The sequence below is a fragment of the Prionailurus viverrinus genome, chromosome X, assembly GCF_022837055.1.
Source record: "Prionailurus viverrinus isolate Anna chromosome X, UM_Priviv_1.0, whole genome shotgun sequence".
NCBI classification, from domain to species: Eukaryota; Metazoa; Chordata; class Mammalia; order Carnivora; family Felidae; genus Prionailurus; species Prionailurus viverrinus.
The window spans coordinates 14,399,757-14,425,197 of NC_062579.1; the positions used below are offsets into that span (position 1 = coordinate 14,399,757).

General features: G+C 36.1%; 1 protein-coding gene across 4 annotated transcripts in view; it reads left to right on the top strand.

Moving 5' to 3' along the window:
* The window catches only part of CNKSR2 (connector enhancer of kinase suppressor of Ras 2), a 293,610-nt gene that overhangs the window by 48,145 nt on the left and 220,024 nt on the right, over window positions 1–25,441 (top strand). For all 4 annotated transcript variants that reach the window (XM_047845020.1, XM_047845018.1, XM_047845021.1 and 1 more), the window contains exon 2: window positions 17,254–17,417. In XM_047845020.1, coding sequence (XP_047700976.1) covers window positions 17,254–17,417 — 164 coding nt within the window. The remainder of the gene's footprint in view (window positions 1–17,253; window positions 17,418–25,441) is intronic.

Consider the following 25,441-nt stretch of genomic DNA (forward strand, 5'->3'; position numbering starts at 1 on the left):
TTCCTTTACTTTGCAGAAGTTTTTTATCTTGATGAGGTCCCAGCAGTTCCTTTCTGTTTTTATTTCCCTTGCCTCTGGAGACATGTCTACTAAGAAGTTGCTGTAGCCGAGGTCAAAGAGGTTGTCACCTGTTTTCTCCTGTAAGATTTTCATGGTTTCCTGTTTCACATCATTAGGTCTTTAATCCATTTCTTATTTATTTTTTTGTATTGTTTAAAAAAAATGGTATACTTTCATTCTTCTGTATGTCACTGTCCAGTTCTCCCAGCACACTTTGCTAACGAGACTGTCTTTTTTCCATTGGATACTCTTTCCTGTTTTATCACTGATTAGTTGGGCATATGTTTGTGGGTCCATTTCTGGGTTCTCTATTCTGTTCCATTGATCTGTGTTTCTGTTTTTGTGCCAATACCATACTGTCTTGATGATTACAGCTTTATAATACAGCTTGAAGTTCCAAACTGATGCCTCCAGCTTTCGTTTTTTTCAACATTACTTTGGCTATTTGGGGTCTTTTCTGGTTCCATACAAATTTTAGAATTGTTTGTACTACCTCTGTGAAAAATGCTGCTGTTATTACGCTAAGCATTGCATTGAATGTGTAGATTGCTTTGGGTACTATCAACATTTTAACATTTGGTCTTCTAATCCATGAGCATGTAATATTTTTCCATTTCTTTGTGTCTTCTTCAGTTTCTTTCATAAGCTTTCTATAGTTTTCAACATACAGACCTTTTACCTTTTGGTTGGGTTTATTCCTAAGTATTTTATGGATTTCTGTGTAATTATAAATGGGATCTATTCCTTGATTTCTCTTTCTGCTGCTTCATTATTGGTGTATAGAAATGCAACCGATTTCTGTATTAATTTTATATTCTGAGACCTTTCTGGGGCGCCTGGGTGGCTCAGTCGGTTGAGCGTCCAACTTCGGCTCAGGTTATGATCTCACTGTCTATGAGTTTGAGCCCCACGTCGGTCTCTGTGCTGACAGCTCAGAGCCTGGAGCCTGCTTCGGATTCTGTGTCTCCCTCTCTCTCTGCCCTTTCCCCGCTCATGCTCTGTCTCTCTCTCTCTCTCAAAAATAAATAAACATTAAAAAAAATTCTATTCTGAGACTTTTGTTAATTCATGTGTCAGTTCTAGCAGCTTTTTGGTGGAGTTTCTGGTTTTACACATAGAGTATCTGTCATCTGCAAAGAGTGAAAGTTTCCCTTCTTTCTTGCCATTTTGGATGCCTTTTATTTCTTTTTGTTATCTGATTCCTGAGGCTAAGACTTCATCACTATGTGGAACAACAGTGGTGAGATTGGACATCCCTGTCGTGTTCCTGACCTTAGGAAGAATGCTCTCAGGTTTTCCCCATTGAGGCTGATATTACCGGTGGGCCTTTCATATATGGCCTGTATGATCTTGGGGTATGTTCCTTCTATCCCTACTTTCTTGAGGGTTTTCATCAAGAAAGGATGCTATATTTTGTCAGATGCTTTTTCAGCATCTATTGAGAGGATCATGTGGTTCTTATCCTTTCTTTTATTAATGTGATGTATTACTTTGATGTATCATGATTGATTTGTAGATACTGAACCAGCCCTGCAGCCCAGGAATAAATCCCACTTGATCATGGTGAATAATTCTTGCTATGTATTGTTGGATTCGGTTTGCTAGTATCTTTATGAGAATTTTTGCATACATGTTCATCAGGGAGATTGTAATTCTCCTTTTTTAGTGGGATCTTTATCTGGTTTATGAGGTTATCTGGCCTCATAGAATGAGTTCGGAAGTTTTCTTAATTTCTATTTTTGGAACAGCTTCAAAAGAATAGGTATTAACTCTTCTTTAAATGTTTGGTAGAATTCCCCTTGGAAGTAATCCAGCTGCTGATTCTTCTTTTTGGGAGATTTTTCATTACTGATGCAGTTTCGTTATTGGTTATGGAGCTGTTCAAATTTTCTATTTCTTTTTCTTTCAGTTTTGGTAGTTTATATGTTTCTAGGAATTTATCTTTTCTTTCAGATTGCCCAATTTGTTGCCATATAATTGCTCATAATATTCTCTTATTATTGATTTTATTTCTGTGGTGTTGGTTGTGATCTCTGTTTCATAAGTGATTTTATTTATTTGGGTCTTTTCCTTTTTCTTTTTGGTAAATCTGGCTAGGGGGGTTATCATCAGTTTTGTATATTCTTTCAAAGAACCAGCTCCTGGTTTTGTTGGTCTGTTCCACTGTTTTTTTAATATCATTGATTTCACTCTAATCTTTATTATTTCCCTTCTGCTGGTTTTGGGCTTTATTTGGTGTTCTTTTTCCAGCTCTTTTAGGTGCAAGGTTAGGTTGTGTATTTGTGACTTTCTTCCTTCTTTAGGAATGCGTACCTTGCTATATACTTGCCTCTTACAACTGCCTTTGCTGCATCCAGAGGTTTTGGATTGTCATCTTTTCAGTTTCGTTGGTTCCATGTACTTTTTAATTTCCTATTTAATTTCTTGGTTAACCCATTTATTCTTTAGTAGGCTGTTCTTGAAACTCCAAGTATTTGTGGTCTTTCCAAATTTTTTCTTGTAGTTGATTTCAAGCTTCGTGGTGTTGTGGTCTGAAAATATGCCTGGTATGATCTTGATCATTTGTACCTGTTAAAGGCTGATTTGTGACCCAATATGTGACCTATTCTGGAGAATGTTCCATGTGCACTGGAGAAGAATGTGTATTCTGCTGCTTTAGGATGAAATGTTCTAAATATGTCGGTTAAGTCCATCCGGTCCAGTGTGTCATTCAAAGCCATTGTTTCTTTGTTGATCTTCTGCTTAGATGTTCTCTCCATTGGTATAAGTGGTGTGTTTAACTCCCATACTAATATCTTATTATTATCAATGAGTTTCTTTATGTTTGTGATTAATTGATTTATATATTTTAGTTCTTCCATGTTGGGGGCATAAATATTTACAATTTTTAGGTCTTCTTGGGAGGATAGACCCCTTAATTATGATATGATGCCCTTCTTCATCTCTTGTTATATTCTTTGTTTTAAAGTATAGTTGTCTGGGCAGCAAGACCTAATAGTTTTTAGCCAGTAGTGCTACAGCCAGCTTTTACTGCAATATCTAAAGAGTCAGGTGGTGATTTTGTACCACTATTATTTCAAATTTGAGTATTCTGCCATGGAACCATCCATACCAGGCTGGAACATGACCTATGAAATCTTCAATATTAAGATTTCTTTCTGCTTGGCAGCTTCTTAGGGGAATAATGACAGTTGCGATTTTGACTCTTGTGTTTTTAGAATTCAAATGGCATATCTTTCTGAAATGAATTTTTCAAGTTTAATAGTTCATAGTAGGAGTTTTATGACTTTAATTTTAGTGTTCTTGTTTTGTAAAAAAAGAAAAAAAATATATCTATCTATATATATATGACTTTATGCCAGTTTCCCAGTAAGGCTCATATTCTTTTATTCACTACTCAATCATAATGTGTTGTTACAAATACTGTCACATGAGTAAATAAAAGTGAATACTTACTTAGAAGATGGAGAATGTTAAATTATATTTGTGTGATAGGAAGCTTATATATATTCTTTTGGCTATTAGCTTCCATTGCCAATTGTATTTCAAATACATAGGGTTTTCTTCCCGCCACTTCCCAAATTAACTTTTTTAGCTAGTTAGCACCTGAGGAAAAAATACACATTTGTACTACTTCACTATTGTAAATAACTTTATAATAATTAAAAAATAAATCCAGTGGCCATATTAGAATATAATTTCAACGTATAGCTTATCTAGATAGCTTCCCAGAGTATTTTGAAATTAGATGTAGCTGGGAGGATAACTTTGCTCAGCACAAAATTGAAACATAACCATTGACACCATGCATTTATTTGAACTTAACTGAGAATCTTTTTTTTTTCTTCTTATGCCTTGTTACTTTAGTGCACTTGAACTTGTGTTAATGCTTTGGGCTATCCAGGCTATCTGATTTCAGTTTGGATCTGATTGCCCATCCTAAATTCAATGTTATTTACCTGGTCTCTTAAAAAATCTTGCTGTTCCTAGTTTGCAAAACAAGATGTAAAAAAAATCTTTATTTTTGCCAAGTTGTCTTTAGCAAAACCTTTCTGAAGTTGTTTTACAACTTATAAAATGTGAAGAAACAACTAATATAGTTGATTTGTATATTAATAGGAAAATGAAAGTATTTTATGGATACTTTTGGGCAGAATGTGAAAAGGAACTTGGCATGGTGGCCTTTTTGGTGAGGCATTCATTTACTGTCTTCTAAAGTGAGTCTGTGCTTAGCTTGTACACAGTTTTTTGAAAGAAATCCCATAATCTTTATTCATTCTCTTACCTTTATATCTCATATGGCACAAGTAAAGGGGGAAGCTAAGGAGGAAGTTTATCACCTTGCTATGCTTGAGTGCCTAAATGTGGTGACCAGCACCTGAAATAACCTTTTGAATTCCTGATGTCATTTTTATCCCCCTTCAACTTGTCAACCAGCAACTTATTTTTCCTTACAGAACCCAGTAATGTTATGATTGTTGAGGGCAAACTTCATTGTTGTTAGTGCAAAGTGTCACTGTGGTGGTGTATATTTATTTTGTCCAAGTTTGAGTACCTGATTGTACAGTGTAATTTAAGCTGGTGGCTGACACATATTGATTTGCTGTGTGCAAACAATAGTACTATTTTCCTGAAAACTATTAAATAAAAATGCAAAAAAGAGAGAGAGAGAGAGAGAGAGAGAGAGAGAGAGAGAGATAGTTGTCTGATATAAGTATGGCTACTCTGGCTTTCTTTTGACATCCATTAGCATGATAGATGGCGCTCCATCTCCTCAGTCTGCAAACCTTCAATCTGCAGGTGTCTTAGGTCTAAAATGAGTGTCTTGTAAGTAGCATATAGATGGGTCTTATTTTTTTTATCCATTCTGATACCTTATGTCTTATGATTGGAGCATTTAGTTCATTTGCATTTAGAGTGATTATTGAAAGATAGAAAGGAATTTAGTGTCATTGTGTTGCCTGTATAGTTGGTGTTTCCTGTGATATTCTGTGGTCTTTCTAGTCTTTGTTGCTTTTGGTCCATTTTGTTTTGTTTTGTTTTGTTTTGTTTTGTTTTGTTTTCTCCACTGAAAGAGTCCCCCATAAAATGTCTTGCAGTGCTAGTTTAGTGTTTACAAACTCCTTTAGTTTTTGTTTGTCTGGGAAAGTCTTTATCTCTCATTCTTATTTGAATGATAGCCTTGCTGGATAAAGAATTCTTGGCTGCATATTTTTCCTATTCAGCACGTTGAATATATCCTACCCCTCCTTTCTGGTCTGCCAAGTTTCTGTGGACAGATCTGCTGTGAACATGATCTGTCTTCCCTTGTATATGAAAGACTTTTTTCCATTGCTGTTTCTATAATTCTTTCCTTACCTTTGTATTTTGTGCATTTGACTATAACAGGTTTTGGTGATGGTTGGTTTTTGTTGAATCCATTGGGAGTTCTCTGTGCTTCTTGTGTTTTGATGTCTTTGTCCTTCCCCAGATTAGGTACATTTTCAGTCATAATTTGTTCACATAAACTTTCTGCCCCATTTTCTCTCTCTTCATCTTCTGGAACTCCTGTGATTTGAATGTTACTCCTTTTTAATAAGTCACTGAGTTCTCTAAGTCTTTTATAATGATCTTTTGCCTTTGTGTCCCTTTTTTTCTGCTTCATTATTTTCCATAATTTTATCTTCTTTCTCACTAACTTGCTGCTCTGCTTTGTCCACCTTTGCTGTCATGGCATCCGTTCAAGATTGCATCTCAGTTATAACATTTTTTTATTTTGGACTGACTAGACTGTAGTTCTTTTATCTATGCAGAAAGGGATTCTCTGGTGTCTTCTATGCTTTTTTCAACCCCAGTTTGTATCCTTATAATCATTTTAAATTCTAGTTCCGACATCTTAATTATATTTGTGTTGATTAAATTCCTGGCTGTCATTTCTTACTGGCCTTTATTTTGGTGTGAATTCCTCCATCTTTTAATTTTGAAGGAAGAAAAAGATTAATAAAATAAAATATTAAAATTGAAAAATTAAAAACAAAACAAAGTAAAGGAAGCCAGATCCTAGGTGTGTTTCAGTCTACTTGTTGAGAAATGCTTGATAGAATAGAGAAAAAAGAGAAAGGAAAGGAAAAAAAAGGTTAAAAATGTTTTTAATAAAGAATTTTAAATAATAGCATAAAATAAAATATAGTAAAAAAATAAAAATAAGTAAAAAAGAATTTGCTCTTTCTGTATCCAAGAAAGAGAAAGAAAAGAAAGAAAAAGAAAAAAACAACTTAAGCAAAAACAAAAGCAAAGAAAATGAACAAATCAACCAGCAAACAGAATGAAACTCAAATGAAGTTACATCCAGTTTCCCCTCAAACTGAAACTTTGAAGCACTCTATAGTCCATAGACTAATAAGCAGGTGGAAAGGGTTTGTACCCGTCTTCTGGGGGATGTGCCTGGAGGTCACAAGTGGGCAGGGCTTGGCATAACTGCTCCATTCTCCACTTGGTGGCCCTGCTTGGCTTACTGGGTATGATTTCTGTGTGGGGACACATGTGCATGCTACAAGTGAAAATGACTTCACCCTACTTCCTAGTTTTTGGCGCAGGAAGGAACCCTGCACCTTCACAGACCTGCGATCAAGCACCCCTCCCTTGTTTCAGGGGTCATCCACTCCCTGCCTCGACCCTGTCCTTGTCCAAGCTGTCTGCCTTCCAGGTGGCACCTCACTCCAGGGTTTTATCTCAGATGGAACTATATTTCAAAACCCCACACTTCAGAGACCCCTGCAGCTGGGGAAGTGTCTCACCGAGCAATGGCTGGGTGTCAGCTTGTCCCAGAAAACATTTGTGTGATTGCACAGTGGCAGAGGCCCAGAGTTTATGGCAAATCACAACACAGAGCCAGTGTCAAGGTTTGTTGTCCTTTGGCATCATTGTCCCATTATCAGTAAACGTGGCTGCTCTCTGGGGTCTGCTGGGCTTTTGCCCTCAGGGAAGCCGTATGGTCTCTACCACATGCACTCTAATCAGGGGATCCACTTCTCCTTGTGTGGCACACAGACCCCTCATACTTCACTGCCTGCTCTTGGGGATTTGACCTATTTCCTCACCAGAGCACCACTAGACACTGAGCTCCAAACCTTCAGATTCTGCACTCCAGTGTTTATAGAATCCTGGTAGTATTGAAACCCTCTCCTTTCTCCTCATCAATGGTTCTGGGAAATAGATATTTTGTCCAGTCCCCTGCGAGTGTTTTCACTCTTTCTCTCCAGCTACTTTTTTTTTGGGGGGGGGGGTGCTTTTCTTGTGCGATCCTGATGTACTGCATTCTCCCCCTTTCTCTTTTCTTTCTCTGTCCTCTCTCTGTCCTCTCTCTGCAAAAAATGGCTCCCTACCCTCTACATCTTTTCTCTCCCCAATTCACCTTTCCACACCACATACCTGCCAAGTTCTCTGGCTCCAGCTATACAGATTGTTGCGTCAATCCTCATATCTATTTCTTAGGTGTTCAGAATGGTTTGATGCTGGTCTAGCTGTGTTTCAGGGATGAAACAAGCTCAGGGCCCCCATACTACTCTGCCATCTTAACACCTCAATCCTTGGTAATTTTAAATACTTTTTCTTGTAGGTCTGGAAGATTATGATTTTACTAGCCACTGTCCTGTGTTATCCCTTCTTTGTTTTGATAACTGTATGTTTCAGTCGAGCTCAATTTACTCTTTTTTGAAAGCATATAAATCCACTTGATTGCTAAGATATATATTTTTTTAGTTTTGAAAAAGTCTGATATAGTCAAAACAGATTGGATTTAAGAATCCTCTGGGACTAGGTTTTCGTCCTTGCTCTGCCAGTCAGTTACGTACTGTGTAGATTTAGGGAGCTACTTAATCTCACAAAGGTTTTTTTCCTTCATGTCTCAAATTGTTACAACAATAATCTCTTTGACCCAACATGACACATTTCTATGCACTCTATTTGTGTCATTACAATACTTTCTGGTTAAAGTCACTGATAATCTCCTAATTGTCAAATTCTTGGTAGGCTTTGAATTCTAGTAATCTGACCCATAAGATTTGTTTGTTTGTTTGTTTGTTTGTTTGTTTGTTGTGTTTTTACCATTGTCCTTTACTGCCAATCTTGAAACATTTTCTTCCGTTGGATTCCATGACACCACTTTTCTTCATGTCTTTTTTTCATTCCTCTCTGGATGCACTTCCTTAGTTTTCTTTGTAGGTTTCTCTGTAACAAGTGTTTCCATTTTGGAGTCTTCTGGTTCAATTCTAAATCCTCTTTTCACTCTATTCCTTTTTCCTATTTAGTCTCAGTAATACTCATGGCTTCCATTTTATACTTGTATACCCATAACTTTTAACTATACTTCTCCAGAGCAGACCTTTATTTTTGACTGACTCCTCAACATTGATACCTGCCTGTCTCAAAAGAACTATAATCCCAAATGTACAGAAGAGAGCCAGCTACCCTAAACTACTTCTGTGGTATTTCCATTGTCTGTGAATAATGTCACCATTAATCCATTTCTGTAATTCAGAAATGTAGGTGTCATCTTCCTTCCCATGGTCTCCCCTCCATCACATCTAATCCAGCACCAATTCCTGCATGATTTTATCTTCTTTCGTCTTCTCTTCCTTTCCTGCCATCATCCTTGGACAAACAACTACTTTTTGATAATTAGATTATTTCAAATGTCACCCAACCTGGGGTGCCTGGATGGCTCAGTCAGTTAAGCCTCTAACTTCAGCTCAGGTCACAATCTCACGGTTTGTGTGTTAAAGCCCTGCATTGGGTTCTGAGCTGACAGTGTGGAGCCTGCTTGGGATTCTCTCTCTCCCTCTTTCCGTGCCCCTCTCCTGCTTGTGTTCTCCCTAAGTAAATAAATTAACATTTTTAAAAATTTTAAATTAACAAAAAAATGTCATCCAACCTGCCTCTCTCTCTTGGCAGCCTACAATTCATTTACTATACTACAGCTGGAGTAATGCTCACAAAACACTTTCAATGCTGTCTCGTTCAAATCCTTCAGTGCCTTCTCATTGCTTTTAGGGTCATGGTTAGGATTCTGACCATGGATTACAAGATCCTGCATCATGTTGCCTCTGGCCCATCTCTCTAACCCCCTCTTGCTTCATTGACTTATCTCTGCATTTCAGACACAGAAACTTCTTTCAGTTTTTCAAATGTGTGGTGTTTCTTTTTGTAGCACACAATCTTTGCATATGTTGTTTCTGTTGGTTGAATTTTCAACTCCTCCTCCTTTAACCATTTTTAAGCTTGTGGATCATAATATAGTCATCGATCTCTCAAGTAAGCCTTCCATTCTTGACTTGCCACCTCAGTATATGGTTAAGTCTACTTTTTTGTTTCTCATAGCGCTGTGTATTTTTTTTTCCTTCATGATGATTATCATAGCTTGTGTTTATACATCTATTTTGTCAATCAAATAATTAATGTTTAATGGTCACCTTCAGTATTATATCAACTCCATAAAGTCAATGGCCATGTTAGTTTTTGTTCGGCCTTTGATTCCCAGTGCCTAGCACATAGTAATTACCTCTGTAAATATTAATTAAATAAAGGAATGACTGAATATGTATCAGATGCTTGCTCTGCCCATTGCTGTATGGAGGGAGTCAATGATGCTATCCTTCAGGGTTCTATAATCTGTTGGGGGTAATAAGATACTAATACAAACATTATAACAAACAGCGTGAGTAATAAATAAATGCCATAAGTGTAAAATCCATAGATATAAAGAGAAGAGAGATCCACCTGATTCAGTGATCAAAACCTGGCATGATCTCAACAATTAAGTATGTAGAATATGTAAATATTATTCTGGGTAATAGGAATAATCACATTAAGGAAATAGTTGAGTTGTTGACTTTGGCTGCAGAATAGGATATATGAATGTGTTAGAGATAATGTTATAAAAATAGGTTGGGGCCTGAACTTGGAGGTTCTTGAATGTTAGAATGAAAGATGTAAGGCTTAGATGCCCTTAAGCTTCCTTAAACAAACAAACAAATAAAAAATGATTACCTATTAAGTTGTAAAATGAAAGACTTCACTAATCTCTAGATTTGCAACTAATTCCTTATGCTTGGTCTACCTTTTTTATTAAAGTCACTTTTCTGTTAATAAATTATTATTAGCAAAGACTGTAAAGACTTGCAAAGAAACAAATAGTTTCAGTGTTAGTTACAACCGTCTCTGTAGTGGACTGTTTTTTTTCTATTTTATTTTAGAGCACAAGCTGGGAACAGGGGCAGAAGGAGAGAGAGAGAGAGAGAGAGAGAGAGAGAGAATCTCAAGTAGGCTTGCTCCACATTTAGCACAGAGCCAGACCTAGGGCTCAATTTCATGACCATGGGATCATGACCCGAGCCGAAATCAAGAGTCAGATGCTCAACCAACGGAATCACCCGGGCACCCCTGAAATGGACTATTAATTTGAGGGAGAAAGTGTGATCTTTGAAAAATATTCTATGTGAATTCTTAGGTATCTAATAGCTTTAAGCCTCACTATAAAAGCAGTCTGTCTTTGTTTACTGAACATGTCATTAAAATCATTTTAGACTTTGTTTTTAAAATTAAAATATGAAAGTGCAGAATAATCGTATAAGATTTAGAGTTTATTTTGTGTTTACTTAGCATTTAAAAGTTTGTTTGCAAGCTGTCCTGAAAATCACTTTGAGAAAAACTGCTTGTCCAGCTCCTTTACCACGTTTGGGATACACAACTTTAAAAATTACAAAATTATGAAACCATTCAGACATTGTTTTGTGTGACACACATTTTCAGGTTGCAATCTCAGATTACCATATATCAGTATTTTAAAACTGAGAAATTTTAAGCAGCTTGATAGTATGTCCGTGGGTTACTTTGTCCTCTTTAGTTGGCCTTCATGTAGTGTATCACTGGATATATTTTAAGTACTTTTTTTGTGAATATTCTGATTTGATATGTCATAACAAAAACTTAATTTTTATGTAGTCAAACATATCTGTCTTTTTTCTTCACTGTTTCTTGCTCTGGTTTGATACAGAACCTAGATTTCTTCTAGTACCTTTTTTATTTTGTAACATTGCATCTTTAGTCTGTCTTTTAGGTGGTTAGCAATGTCTCCTGGTTTCAGTGCTGATAAAGTTTTCTTCTTTATTTTTGCTTTCTGTTGGTCTTTTCTAAAGAGGGGAATTTTCAACCAGATATTTCTTTGAAATTCATTTTAAAGTTGCCTGGCATTAAAAATCTACTCTGGTTTAAAATGAAGAACCAGAAACAGATTGCAAGGAGGCTGAATTATTTTTGCAAAATGGAACAATTTCATATTGTTTCCCAGTCTTGATTTTTTTAGTTTGTATCTTAAAGACAGCATTATATTGTTAGAGAAAAAAATTAGGTCTGAGAAGAGTAGAAATGGCAATGATCAGCAGAGTGGGGCCTGGCCTTATAAGACGTCTTCAGAGACAACAGGCAGTGATTCGTTTTCTAATGCATTAGTCTGCATACCCTGCGTCATATACAGCTTCTCAGAATTCTGTTTATAGCTTTCAGCTCTGCCAGACAGCAGAGCAAAGCAGTCTTTTCAAAGGTAGTTAAATGCATTAATATACACGACACTAATCTTAGTAGGTGCTTAATATATAGTTGCTGAATACACTGCCAGAAACATTGTTCCCTGGTCTGGGTCTTTTATATCAAATGCCATGATAAAATGCCAGAAGGAAAAATTTTTAACTAAATTTTGAGTTTAATAGTATTTTCCAAATGCTTGATAGCCTGTAATCTATTTGTAATTTAATTTTTTTTAATTTACAGAGTAAAATTGAGTTTTTTGGTGTTAGGGTTGTATGAGTTTCAACATATTTATAGAATTATGTAACCAGTACCACAGTCAGGATACAAAACCGTTTCATCACCCCCAAAAAACTCCCTCCTGCTGCTTCATAGTCATAGCCTCTTTACATTCCCAATCCCTGGCAACTACTGATTTCCTTTCTGTTGCTATAGTTTTGCCTTTTTCAGTATGTACTATAAATGAAATCATTGAGTAACTTCTTTCAGATTTGCAATTTTCACTCAGTGAGATCCTTGAGATCCATCCAAGTATATATCATTTTTTTATTGCTGGGTAGTATTTCAAAGTATGGTTGCCCACATTTTGTTATTCTTATTCATGTTGTTTCTCACTTGTTAAAACAGTTACTGCCTTTTTTTATTGGAATTTAGAATTGTTTAGTGGCATAGGTGTTTTTGAGGAAAAATGTTTCTTATTTTCTTTTTGGTTGAACAAAATATAAACTGGAGTATAATTAAAAGAATATCAAGGAGTAAATATACTTCTATTTACTACGTAAGAGTGATGGGCTGCTCATCTCTGAATTAAATCAAGAATCTATAAGGCTGTATCATCCCAGAACTGCATGGGAATTATTAAACAGATTTTTAACTTTATAGGTTCTAGAGAAAATTTTCATTTTTCTAAAATACTTCAGGAATTTGATTTATTAAATATTCTGGGTATCTTTTGAGTAGTTTGTATATTACATACATAGGTTAGTGATTTTTCCAATAATTAGAATACAGTAAAGTCATTTAGTGCCAACATGCTGTTGAATATAATTTCATCCTTTTCAGTTGGTTTAGGGAGTACTACAAGATCTTATTTTTTTAATTTTTTAATTTTTTTTTAGTTTATTTTTGAGAGACACACACACAGAGACAGAGAGACAGAGTACGAGTGGGGGAAGGACAGACAGAGAGGAAAACACAGAATCCCAAGCAGGCTCCAGGCTCTGAGCTGTCAGCACAGAGCCTGATGCGGGGCTCGAACTCATGAACCACGAGATCATGACCTGAGCGAAGTCAGAGCTTGAAGTATCACAAAATCTTAAATGGGAATTGTCTTTTGCTGGATCAATTATCATTATATACTACTTGTGCATAGAAGAAAAACATGGTAATATGAACTTTCTGGCTGTTTATAATGTATAAAACGCTTTTATTGTCTTGTAGTAGTTGCAATTAATAAATGAGTGCTAAGTGATAATGATATCCAAGACCTCTCCCTTAAAAAAGCCTTAAAAATTAAACATTTTTGAATTTTAACCTTTTGGCAGGAAGAGTCCTTGATATTTTTGAATTGGGAAATGGCTTGATCAAAGAGTGTTTTTAAAGATCTGACAGTGATATACTGAACAGACTGGTGCCAGGGGGAGTAGATGGGCATCAGGACAGGCTGTACAGCATGAGTAATCTGATGACAATGAGATCAGAAATGAAAGGGCAGAGCAAGAGCTATTTTGAATGAAGAAATTATGTTTCTCACTAACTGACAAGATAAGAGATTAAATTGGGGAATCTTCTAAGATGGTTCTAAGACTGTAAAAATGGTTGTAGAAATAGATAAATAACTTGCTTATGGAGAATGAGATTGTAAATGAGGCATTTGAGTCTGGTGTGATTTTGGTCATTGGTGATCTTGGGAAAAAAGCAGTGTCAAGTAAAATAAGGGGACTGAAAACGACTAAAACTAGATGGATCTTCTGCCTCGAATTATCATTCATGTATTTGAGTAAGCAAAAGGAAATTGGACTGATATGTGTTTGTTTTAATTTCCTAACCTTATTTTGCAGAAGGGACAGAATCCTCACAAATCTTCATATGTCTGTCGATCTTTATTCTTCACAGTAAATAGTGGCAACAGAACTCTAACAAATGAATTTACATTTTTATTTTTTGGTGTAAATATTAGAGAGTGTTCAGTTTATAGATACGAGCACATATATTATGTATAAAATGGTGTATAAAGTAAAATTTCCTGTAGTAGGAATAGAGTCATCCTCTTAATACCATTTTAAATGAGTTTTTAATATTTTGAACACTAAATGTAATAATTTACACCTCCCGTATCTACTTCCACAATATACTGGATTAATTTATTTTACTCAATCTTTTGGAATATCGTTGTTTTAGTGGAAATGTGTACATCCTTAAGACATCTCTCAAATGTCATCATTTTGTAAATGTTTCATTATTTTTGGAACATGTTTCTAGATCCATGATTATGTTCATTCGTCTTCCCTAAAGATGATGGAAAGCAGTGTAATTCATTGAAAAAGTCAGAGACACATGTCATAGTAATGATTTCAAGCATTCTTTTTAATGGTTTTAGGGTGTCGCTTTAGACACAATAATGCATGTAGTTTAATGTTTCAGTTGACAAAAGTGCACAATTTTCTTCACGATACACTTGTGTGGTTTAGAGTATGGATCTAAATTTATTTTCTGTATGTTTTCTTAAAAAGAATAGGAATTTTTAAGTAGAGGTTATAAATTTTACTTATAATTATTTAGAAATATGTCAACAAGAAAGTAAAATTTGATGGAAAGTGAGTAAATAATTCATGCAACATTAGAGCTTTAAAAAAAGGGTAGACAATATTTTTAAAATTTGGTATATATTCTCATTTTATCTAGTGAATAAATATTAGAGTATTGAAGACTAGTCATATGATCCCTAAAGAATTTCTCATTCTTGAAAATGGGACAGTTCCACTTTAAATAAAATTGTGTATGAGTGAGTGAGGTTTAATTATTGCATGTATGCTGTATAGATTCTGGAATCATGACATTCAGGCCTATAGCCCAATATTATAATGTATTGATTTTTGTGGTTTTTGTAGATAGCTTTTGGGGCCATATTTTCTTTCTTTTTTTCACATATTTTTTTTTGTTTTTACTTTTATTTTTATTTTTTTATTTTAATATAATTCATTGTCAAATGGGTTTCCATACAACACCCAGTGCTCATCCTAACAAGTGCCCTCCTCCCTGTTTGGGCCATATTTTATGCATATACAGATTTCAGATGTTGATTTTGGCCTTTCAGTCAAAACTCTAAAATTATAAGGTCATTAATTATTTGTAATTCAAGTAAGAAAAAAGTGTACATAAAAGTACCTTTTGGTTTATAAATATGCATATTATCACAAAGTGGGATTACTATAATTGTATTATAACATCCTAGCTGTATATTTGTCATATATTTTACATTTTAAATATGGGAGCCAAAATGCTATATTATGGAGTAGTATGCCTTGATAGTTAACTTAGGCACCAGTTAATGAGATGTAAGATAAGCCTCTCTCCCTTATTTCTACACTGCCACATATTATGTGACTTGGTCTATAACCTTAATGATGATGTTGGTGGCATTGGTGCTCTAGGAGATCTTTTATCATTCCTTTACATAGAAGAATCTAGAAAAATCAACTCAAAATAATAACATTTTGTCTCATATTATTCTGCAATGTATCAAGACATGAGTGCCTCAAAATGCCATGTACCAAATGTTCTTTCTCTCCACTCTTGATTTTAGATTTAGCTCTTATTTAAAATGTTCCGGATGGAGGCAAACCATAAGAGACTCTTAAAAACTGAGAGTAAACTGAGGGTTGATGGGGGGTGGGAGGGAGGGGAAAGTGGGTGATGGGCACTGAGGAGGACACCTGTTGGGATGAGCACTGGGTGTTATATGGAAACCAATTTGGCAATAAATTTCATATTAAAAAAAATAAAATGTTCCTGATTTTCCCCAACCAGGTGATATAGCATAAAATTACACATCTGATTTGTTCATTTTACACTTATTGAGCCCTACTCTGTGTTAGTCACCGTGCTCAGTCCTGGGTTTTCATTTAGAAGATACACTGCCAAACTTCAAGGAATTTCCAGGCTATGTATTGGGCACACAGAGATGAGAACAAAATTTAATACAATGTTGACATTTTTGTAATGGAGATCTGTAGACTGGGAGATTGGGAAGTGTGGAGTCTGTATAGGAAGGCAAGGTCCAGATCAGAAAGGGCCTTGAACACTATATACAGGAGTTCAGATATTATTCCATCATAAATATGAGGAAACTGAAAAGTTTTGAGGAAAAAAATGACAAAAATTTTTAGGGGCACCTGTGTTGCTTAATTGGTTAAGAGTCTGATTCTTGGTTTTAGCTCAGCTCCTGGTTTGTGAATTTGAGCCCTGCTGTTAGCACAGAGCCTGCTTGGTATACTCTCTCTCTCCCTCTTTGTGTGCCCCTCCCCTGCTCACACTTCCTCTCTCTCTCTCTCACTCTTTCTCTCTCTCTCTGTCTCTCAAAATAAATAAATAAACTTAAAATTTTTTTAAAGAATTTTTATGTTGGGGAAGATGAATTGGAGGGGATAGTGAGTGACTCAGCAGAAAAACCATAAAACTGGTTTAATCTAGATGGACGATATTTAATCTAGATGGCCTGATTTAAAATCAAGACCTGTTAGTTTTTGCTAGTTGCCTCATTTTCTTGGTATCTCTTACTTAAAAATCTAGAGAGAAGTAATCTTGTTACTCCAGTTCATCATTTGTTCATCATTTATATCATATGTATGAAATTCATAGGCGATTGATGCTGACCCAATCTGTAGCCAAGCTAATCACTTATGAAGTGCCCTGAGTAATCCTGAAAAATGTATCCACTCTGGATTCCACTTTTGGATTTTGATGAAATCCAAATGTTAGTGGATTAGGGAGTTTATTGCAGGTGTAGGGGGGGAGGTAAGGGGCTTGGCTGTGTAGGGAAGAACAAACTAGTGGGGAACACAGGATCAAAGAAAACAAGGAAAAGTTTTTGTTTTGTTTATTTTGTTTTTTAAGATAGCAGAGGTTCGAATATAGGAGTCATTGGCTAGGAAATGGTTGAAATAGAGTGTTTAATTTTTTAATTGTTGAAGTAATGTTAATGTGGCAGAAGATGGGATTCCAGAGCACAGGAAGATCAATAAGTCTTATATAGGAAGAAAGATGCCTCTCCCTCTGCAGTGGAGTTGAAGAAGAAAGGGGGAGTGAGGTGCAGATAAGTTTAGAAGTGGGCACAATCTGCTTACTAACACACTTTATGAAATAAGCAACAAAGAGAGCTGCTTAAGTGACTTAAAGATTTCCAGTAATTACTGAGTAAAATTCAAATAGGAGCCTAACAACTAGGGATATGATGAAGTGGGTTTTTTTTCCTCCTGCAGCCAAGATGTAGGTTGGAAAAAAGTGGACTGGTCCAGAGTTGAAATGGAGTTAACTTGTGACTTGGTAGGAGTTAATGCTTATTTTATTTTTTCTATTTGTTTGGCTAAACTGTTTGTTTCATTCTTGTCTTCCATATTTTTTCTTTTGCAGGTCTTGATGATTGTTTGCAGCAGTATATTAAGAACTTTGAGAGGGAGAAGATCAGTGGAGACCAGCTGCTGCGCATTACACATCAGGAACTAGAAGATCTGGGAGTCAGCCGCATTGGCCATCAGGAATTGATCTTGGAAGCAGTTGATCTTCTGTGTGCACTGGTAAGGACATTAACTGGTGGAAAGTGAAACTTGTTTTATTTCCTTTAAAATTTTTTCCCTTTTTTTGTTTCTTCCCTTCTTTTTTCTTCTCTTTTTAAAATAATTTAATTTTTAAAAAATTTATAACTCTCCTAATTCTCAACTGACTAGAAGTGGTATTTTCCTCCTTCATTAAATTTGGTATATTATATAGTGCCAAATTACAAATTAAAGAGGCTTATAACCCAACTAGTGACATTACATTTAGTTACTTCAAAACCATATGTTAGAGCTCACCAAGGAAGTGTTCACAGCATCATTTGGGGTATGCAGGTGAATATGATCAGTTATAAAGTCCATTCCCCTCTGAAAGTTTTGATTTAGTGTCACAAATATTAAGAAATCCTATTAGAAACATCATTGATAAAATAATCAAATTATTTGAATGTTCTAAATGTATACCTCCAATAAAAATTGAATATTATACATTATATGGTCTATTTTGTCAACTTACAAGAGAAATCAATGTCAAAATAATCCTTCAGGAGTCTGATAACACATTATATATTCTGAAAGGAACATTTTTTTTCCATGTTGGGTAAGGTGACACCGGATTAATTTTAAATTTTTGTAGATAGTTGCAAGGGGGCTAGAGCTACAGTGAGAAAGAAAACGTGAGTCTTGTAATATAATCATCTGTGATTGACATTTGGCTCAGTTACTGACACTTGTGGGCAAGTAATTTCATCACAACCTTAGTTTTTTATTTAAAATGTTGATAATAACAACTGCCTTTTGGATGTGTTGTGAAAAGCACATGAGATAGTGTTTATATAGTGCCTAATTCAGTGCCTGGCCCACAGTAGGCATTCAATAAGTAGTTAACTATTAAGATGATAATTAATAAGAAATGAGTAGATAATTCTTAAAAATTCAATTGTCAGTTAATACTCCCAGGACTTGTGTGTCAGATGTAAGTTCCTGCCCTCTTGAAGAGCCTTAGGGGTGGAGAGTAGCACACAAATAATCACAATACTATAGTATAATTACCAAAATAAAAGTATAAGCTAAGTATTATGAGGGCACAGAAGAGAAAATAGCTAGCTTTGACTATGATAGATGGGTTCATATTGCAAACGCATCCTAGAGTAAGATGAGCATGTGTTTGGAAGAACAAGAACAAAGGGCTTTCCATGTAGGTAAAACAACACCTACACAGGCACACACAATAAAGAGCATACCTGGTAGGTTTGAACTGTGGTTAACTTTTTGAGAGGACAAAAATACATGGGAAACATTGGCAGAAGATTAGGCTATAAAATATAGAATAGGCCCAGACTATAAAGTACCTAAACATCATGGTAAGAGATTTGTACTTTCTTTTGTGGATATTGGAAAACCATGTAGGAATGATCGAATACTTATAGTAAAAAGGTAACTGATGGTAGTGAAAAGGATGGGATGGAGTGGGTGTAATCTGAAGACCAGGTGAACTGTTTGGTAATGTGTAACATACTCTACTTAGGCTACCAGTAGGGCTTAAACTAAGGATGTGGAACAGGAATAGAGAAGATGTGTTGAATATGAGGGATGAGATAAAGGGAGTTGAGAAAGATTCCATGCTTTCTAGCTGTAGAGATAGAGTAGATGATTTTGCAATAATGAAGATGGACAGTAGTATCAAGAGTAGATTTAGCTGGGAATATAAATTGAGTTTTAGATTTGTTGAATTTGAGACATCTCTGAGTTATCCATGAAGAAATCCTCATCACATAGTTGAACAAATGAATTTGGAGGTTGAGAAGTGGCTAAAGATAGAGATTTAGGAGTCTCCAGGATATAAGGATTGAATCCATAGAGAAAGAGCAGATCTACCCAAGGAGGGTCTGTAGAATATAATGAACAAAGGACTCAGCTCCACATTTGGGCTGGGAAGGAAGAAGAGGAAGCTGCAGGGGAGGCTTATGGTGTGGTCAGAAAAGCGAGAAGATAACTTCAAAAGAATTGTCAGAAAAGCAATGGGGAGTACTTTTCATTAAGAAACATCAATAATATCAAATTTCACTAAAAGCCATTAGAATAAGCAAGTAAAAACGTGATTGAGGGGTGCCTGGCTGTCTCAGTTGGTAGAGCATGTGACTATTGATCCTGAGGGTCATGAGTTCAAGCCCCACATTGGGTGTGGAGCCTAGTTAAAAAAAAAAAAAAAAAAAAAGAAAGACCTGACTGAAAACAGTTTCTAAAAAAGATTACAATGTGAAACCAGATTGATTGAATATTACCTTCCACTTAGACATCTCAGTCTTAACCTTAATTGTCATTTCCTCAAAAAGACATTCTAATTATTCTCTCACCATTGACTGTAAAATTAGCCCCTTACCGTTATTCTTTTAACCTTCATCTCATTTTGTAATTCCACATTTGTCAGTTTAATGTCTGTTTCATCTGGTAGATTGTAAGCTTTGTGGCAAAAGTAACTATGCTTATTAAACACCTCGTGTATACCACAGATCCCTGGCAATAGTGGATGCTGAATAAATATTTTTTGAAAGTGGCATTGTAAAAGTCTTGAGACATTTTTCACATGATAGTTTGGGGATCTTATTTTCCTATTGCTGAGATAAGAGAAATCAGTTTAGACTTGAGCATGCACTTGCACTCTATCCCTTATCAGAATCAGATCACAGAAATTATGCTGGATATAAGAGATGGTACTCAGGGTAAGGTAAGAGTCTTCCATGGTTTTGCATACTAGTCTCCAAATATGAGTCAGTGTGGCCATGAAGGTACACTGGAAGTGGCTTGGACATGAGCACACCATCTAGAAGTCCTCTATCTGCCACGTCTTTTATAACAGTAAGTAATTGGGTGTGTCAGAGTTCAGGGTGTTATGTCTCATAAGCAGGACTCCACAGATGAACCACTCATGTGCTGAACTTTACACTGTCAGTTTGAAGAAGGAAATAAGATTGATGATTACAATTCTACCCACAAATAGTCTGAACCTACAGGCTTTGGAGTTTGGGTCATTAACAATCTCTGCTGACCTAAACTTACTTAGAAAGATGACATCAGAGGGGCACCTAGGTGGCTCAGTCGGTTGGGCATCCGACTTCGGCTCAGGTCATGATCTCACAGTCTGTGAGTTCAAGCCCCGCGTCAGGCTCTGTGCTGTCAGTTCAGAGCCTGGAGCCTGCTTCGGATTCTGTGTCTCCCTCTCTCTCTCTCTGCCCCTCCTCCACTCATGCTCTATCAAAAAATCAATAAACGTTAAAAAAAATTAAAAAAAAAGAAAGATGGCATCAGAGATATATGTTTAGACTATTTCAATGTTCTCACCATGGAGCTGTGGTAAATCTCTTCATATGCTGAGTTTTAATTCCTCCACAGTTCTGGGTTTAAGCACTACAGTGTTGCATCATTTTCTTGGGGAAAAAACACATTAAATTCATTCTTTCTGTGTTTATTCAGCAATAAATTGGTTACATTCCCCAAGGAAGTCAAATATCAAACTTCCCTTCTACCACTTCCTAATGACTATACATCAGGAAGTTAGAAGTGCAGATACCTTCTAATTTATGCGAACGGATATTTTCCAGTGAATTTAAAGTAAATTTCTAGGCAGTGAATTCTGATTTACTTCTACATACCATTATAAAATTAGGGGATGAGATCCCTCATCAGCAAGCTGAGTTGACTAGACCAGGAGGTATGCTGTTGGGAATGGGGTATTGTGAAATATCTCTTTGAAACTTTAATGTCTCTACTGGCTTTCTACTTTTTCCTTACATCTACTGGTTTTATTTCTTATTTTAACAATTATATACTCATGATCAAACAGTGATACCATGGGAATTACAAAGATGAAAAAGGCACAGTCCATTCTCCTAAGATGTATACAGTCCAGTAAATAAGACAGTAGTCATTAAAAGATAATACAGATTTTTTTAAATCCCAGAGGATTGCAGAAGGAAATAATGAATCCAGAGATCCAGGAAATGTAGGTGGGATTTGCTTTGGGACTTGCAGGATGAGTAGATGTTTGCCAGACAAAAAGTCGGGGAAAAGTTATCTAGGCAGAAGAAATATCATGTAAATACAGAAATGTGAAAGAGTATGAAGTATTCAGAGAAAAATGAGAATTTTGATTTGGCTGGTGCAGAGAGGGAAGTGAAAGGAAGAAAGGCAACTTACATTTTGTATCACATTATAATTTTTCACTTAGATGGGTTATTTTGGTTCTTCAGTATGCTTTCTGCCCGGTGCTTACATGCAGAAGATATTAAATTAATGTTATCTTACTGAATGAAGTTCTCTGCCGTTTTCCAGAGAACTGTAAATTTTTCTCTTGCCTCTGACTCTGAAGTTTCTGTTCCTAATATAAGGAAGACACAAAAAATTCACCAAATTTCTTTGTTTCTTTAGAGCTATGGAATATTTTCATCTGTATTATTTTAAAGTTAGTACTGATGGGGAATAAATGTTATGGCAGTTGATGAAAATCAAAGGTTTCTTTAGTAACATGTTCATTCATGCAACATGTATTTATTTAAACACCAGCTATATTGTTTGTACCATGTTATTCTAGAAAGAAGTAAGCTGTTCATGATTTGGAGGTATGTTAACTCTTTCCTGCTGTTATGCTCTCATTTAGTATGCCTCAATAGAGAGCTTTGTATATTAACTGCAAGAGTAAGCATAAATAAAATATATAGCTTAATGTATAGCCCTTAATTTATGCTCTGACAATACACCTTGTTATTGGGAAGTGTAAGTGGATCGTTTATGACAGGATAAGAACAGCTTTCATTTGATTCTTCATTTACTTTTCATATAATAGGTATTTTGCATGAAAATTTAGATGTCTGAAATTGCTAGGATTTGTTTCTTTGCAACATAATTGCTCGGTTCGTTCATCTCAAAATAATTCATTTCTAAAAAATATTCATTAAAGCAATCTTTTTACGACTCACTCATATTTATAAAGCAAAGTATTATAAAACCTAAACACCTGCTATGTGATGCAATCAAATTAAGAGCTCTGAATAAAATAGCATTGACATTGTAAAATGTGTGGTGCCAATATTGAATATTTTGTTAAGTGTTTAGAGAATTTGCTACTAGTGAGGATATAGCAAATGTGATCTTCTAAAATGTTAAATATATCCTTCATTTCTTTCTTTCCTGTGCTTTCACATGCATATAATTAAAAGGAAGAACAGTACGAATAGACTGGCTGTGTTAAATCAGTGTAGCCACAATTGTTTCCTGGCAGACTACAAATAAACAAATAGGTAACATATAGGACAAAGAAAATAGCTAACTACATTTCAGGGCTAAGCTTTTGTTTTCGTGATGTAGTCCTTTCTATATCAGTAATAATACATAATTTCCCCATGCATATCCAGTAAAAAGCAAGTCTGTAATGAATAAATCTGCACTTTTTAAAAGTTGAGAGAATAGGCAGGAGAGGAAGATGGTGGCAGAGTAGGAGGTCCCTAGCCTTGTCTTGTCCCAAGAACACAACTTGATAACTATTAAATCATCCTAAATACCTCAGAAATTGACCTGAAGATGGACAGAACAAACTCCACCACTAAAGGGAGAAAAGAGACTACTACATCAAAGAACATAGGAAGTGTGGAGATGTGGTTTAGGTGAGAAACAAATGGCAGTGCTGTAGAGGGGCAGGAGCCCTGGTCATGGAGAAAGGCTAGAGAGAGAGAAGCACATGGGAACACACAAGAAAAACATTTTCCCAAAGGCATTGTCTTGGAAAATAAGAGGGGCTGAATTTCATGACTTCTTGAAAACAGCAGGGCTTAAATCCCGGAGTTTTAAAGGTCAGCAGGCTTGGCTGTGATAGGGTCCAGAGGGCACTCTACTGCTCCTGAAGAGAAGGTAGGCAAACAACCCAGGGGTAGACAGCATGGAAACAATGATATGAGGAACACGTGGGGTAGACAGGGGAGAAAGTATTCACTCAGAGTGTATCCCTGAGAGGCAGCTTTCACAGAGCTGTCTCCCCAGAAACAAAGGAGCTGGCTGGTACCATTTCTCTTGCCCATCCCTCAATATAAACCCAGAATACTTGCAGGAAGTAGTGAAGAATGAACATTGGCTGCCTAACTTGCTTATACCAAGCCCTACCCACCCCCTGCATCCTAGTGGGGCTGCCCTCCTCAGTCAAGCTTGGCTCAGTCCCTACACAGTGGGCTCCTGCCCCAGAAGACCAGCATAAACCCCTGCCCCCACCATGTTGCCCAACCAGAGAGCCTTGCCAGGCCTCAGTTCTGGTGGAGCTAGTGTCAGGTCTCATTTCACAAGCAGACTAGAGCACACCTAGTTAAAATTTGTCACATTCAGGCCAGGGACCAAACACTGCCCACAGTAGGCAAGAAGAGCCTATGCAGATGACTGGCCTGAGGATAGAGCAGCCAAAACACAACAGCAGAGTACATGCACCATACACCAGACACCCCCTGAAGCACCAAGATATGGACACTACTTGACCTCTTCTTCATAAGGCCATTACTTTCAAGGGCAGGAGACATATTGGCTTCTCTAACACAGAGAAGACAGAGACTGAGACAAAAGGCTAAGATGGAGGAATTGATCCCAAAAGAAAGAACAAGATAAGTTCACTGCCAGATATCTAAGTGAAACCAATAAAAGTAACATGCCTGTTGGAGAATTTAAAATAATAATCCTAAGGCGACTCACTGGGCTTGAGAATAGAAGACATCAGTGAGACCCTTACCACAAAGATAAAAGAGTTAAAAAGAATCAGAGATGAAAAAAATGCAGTAAACAGGATTGGAAAGAGGCCTGATGAAATGAACAGCAGGCTGGAAGAAGCAGAGGAATGAATTAGTGACCTAGACCACAAAATAATAGGAAAGAATGAAACTGAACAAAAGAGAGAAGGATTATGCAACACAAGAATAGATTTAGGGAATCAGTGATTCCATCAAATTTAATAACATTCATATTATAGGAGTCCCAGAAGAAGAAGAGAGAAAAGGGGGCAGAAAACTTACTTGAAGAAATAATAACTGAAAACTTCCCTAATCTGGATAAGGAAATGGACATCCAGATACAGGAGGCACAGAGAACTCTCATCAAGATCAACAAAAGCAGGCCAACACCAAGATGTATTGTAATTAAATTGCAAAATATAGTGATAAAGAAAAAAATCTTAAAAGTAGCAAGTAAGTCCCTAACTTACAAGGAAACACCCATAAAGGTAGCTGGAAATTTCCTAACAGAAACTTAGGAGGCCAGAAGGCAATGGCATGATGTATTCAAAGTGCTGAATAGGAAAAATCTGCAGCCAAGAATACTCTATCCAGCAAGGCTATCAGAGTAGAAAGAAAAATGAAGTTTCCCAGACAAACAAAAACTAAAGGCATTCATGACCACTAAACCAGTCATGCAAGAAATATTAGAGGGGACTCTTTGAGTGAAAAGGAGAGACCAAAAATGACAAAGACAAGAAAGGATCAGAGAAAATATCCAAAAACAATGAGAAAACAGGTAATAAAATGGAACTAAATAGATTTGTATCTACCGCTTATTACTTTGAATGTGAGTGAACTGCTCCAATCAAAAGACATAAGGTGTCAAAATGGATAAAAAAACAAGATCCATCTATATGCTGCCTACAAGAGACTCATTTTAGACCTAAAGAAACTTGTAAATTGACATTGAGGGGGCAGAGAACAATTTATTGTACAAATGGATCTCAAAAGAAAGCTGGAGTAGCAATACTTCTATTGAACAAACTAGACTTTAAAACAAGACTGTAAAAAGAGACAAAGAAGGGCACTACATAGTCCTCAAGGGGACAAGCCAACAAAAAGATATAATAACAATGTATTTATGCATCCAAATGGGACCACCTACATATATAAAACAATTAATAACAAACATAAAACAACCTAGTAGATGACACAGTAATACTAGGTGATGTTAGCAGCCCATTTATACCAATGAAGAGATCATCTGAACAGAAAAACAAGGAAACATTGGCTTTGAATGGCACA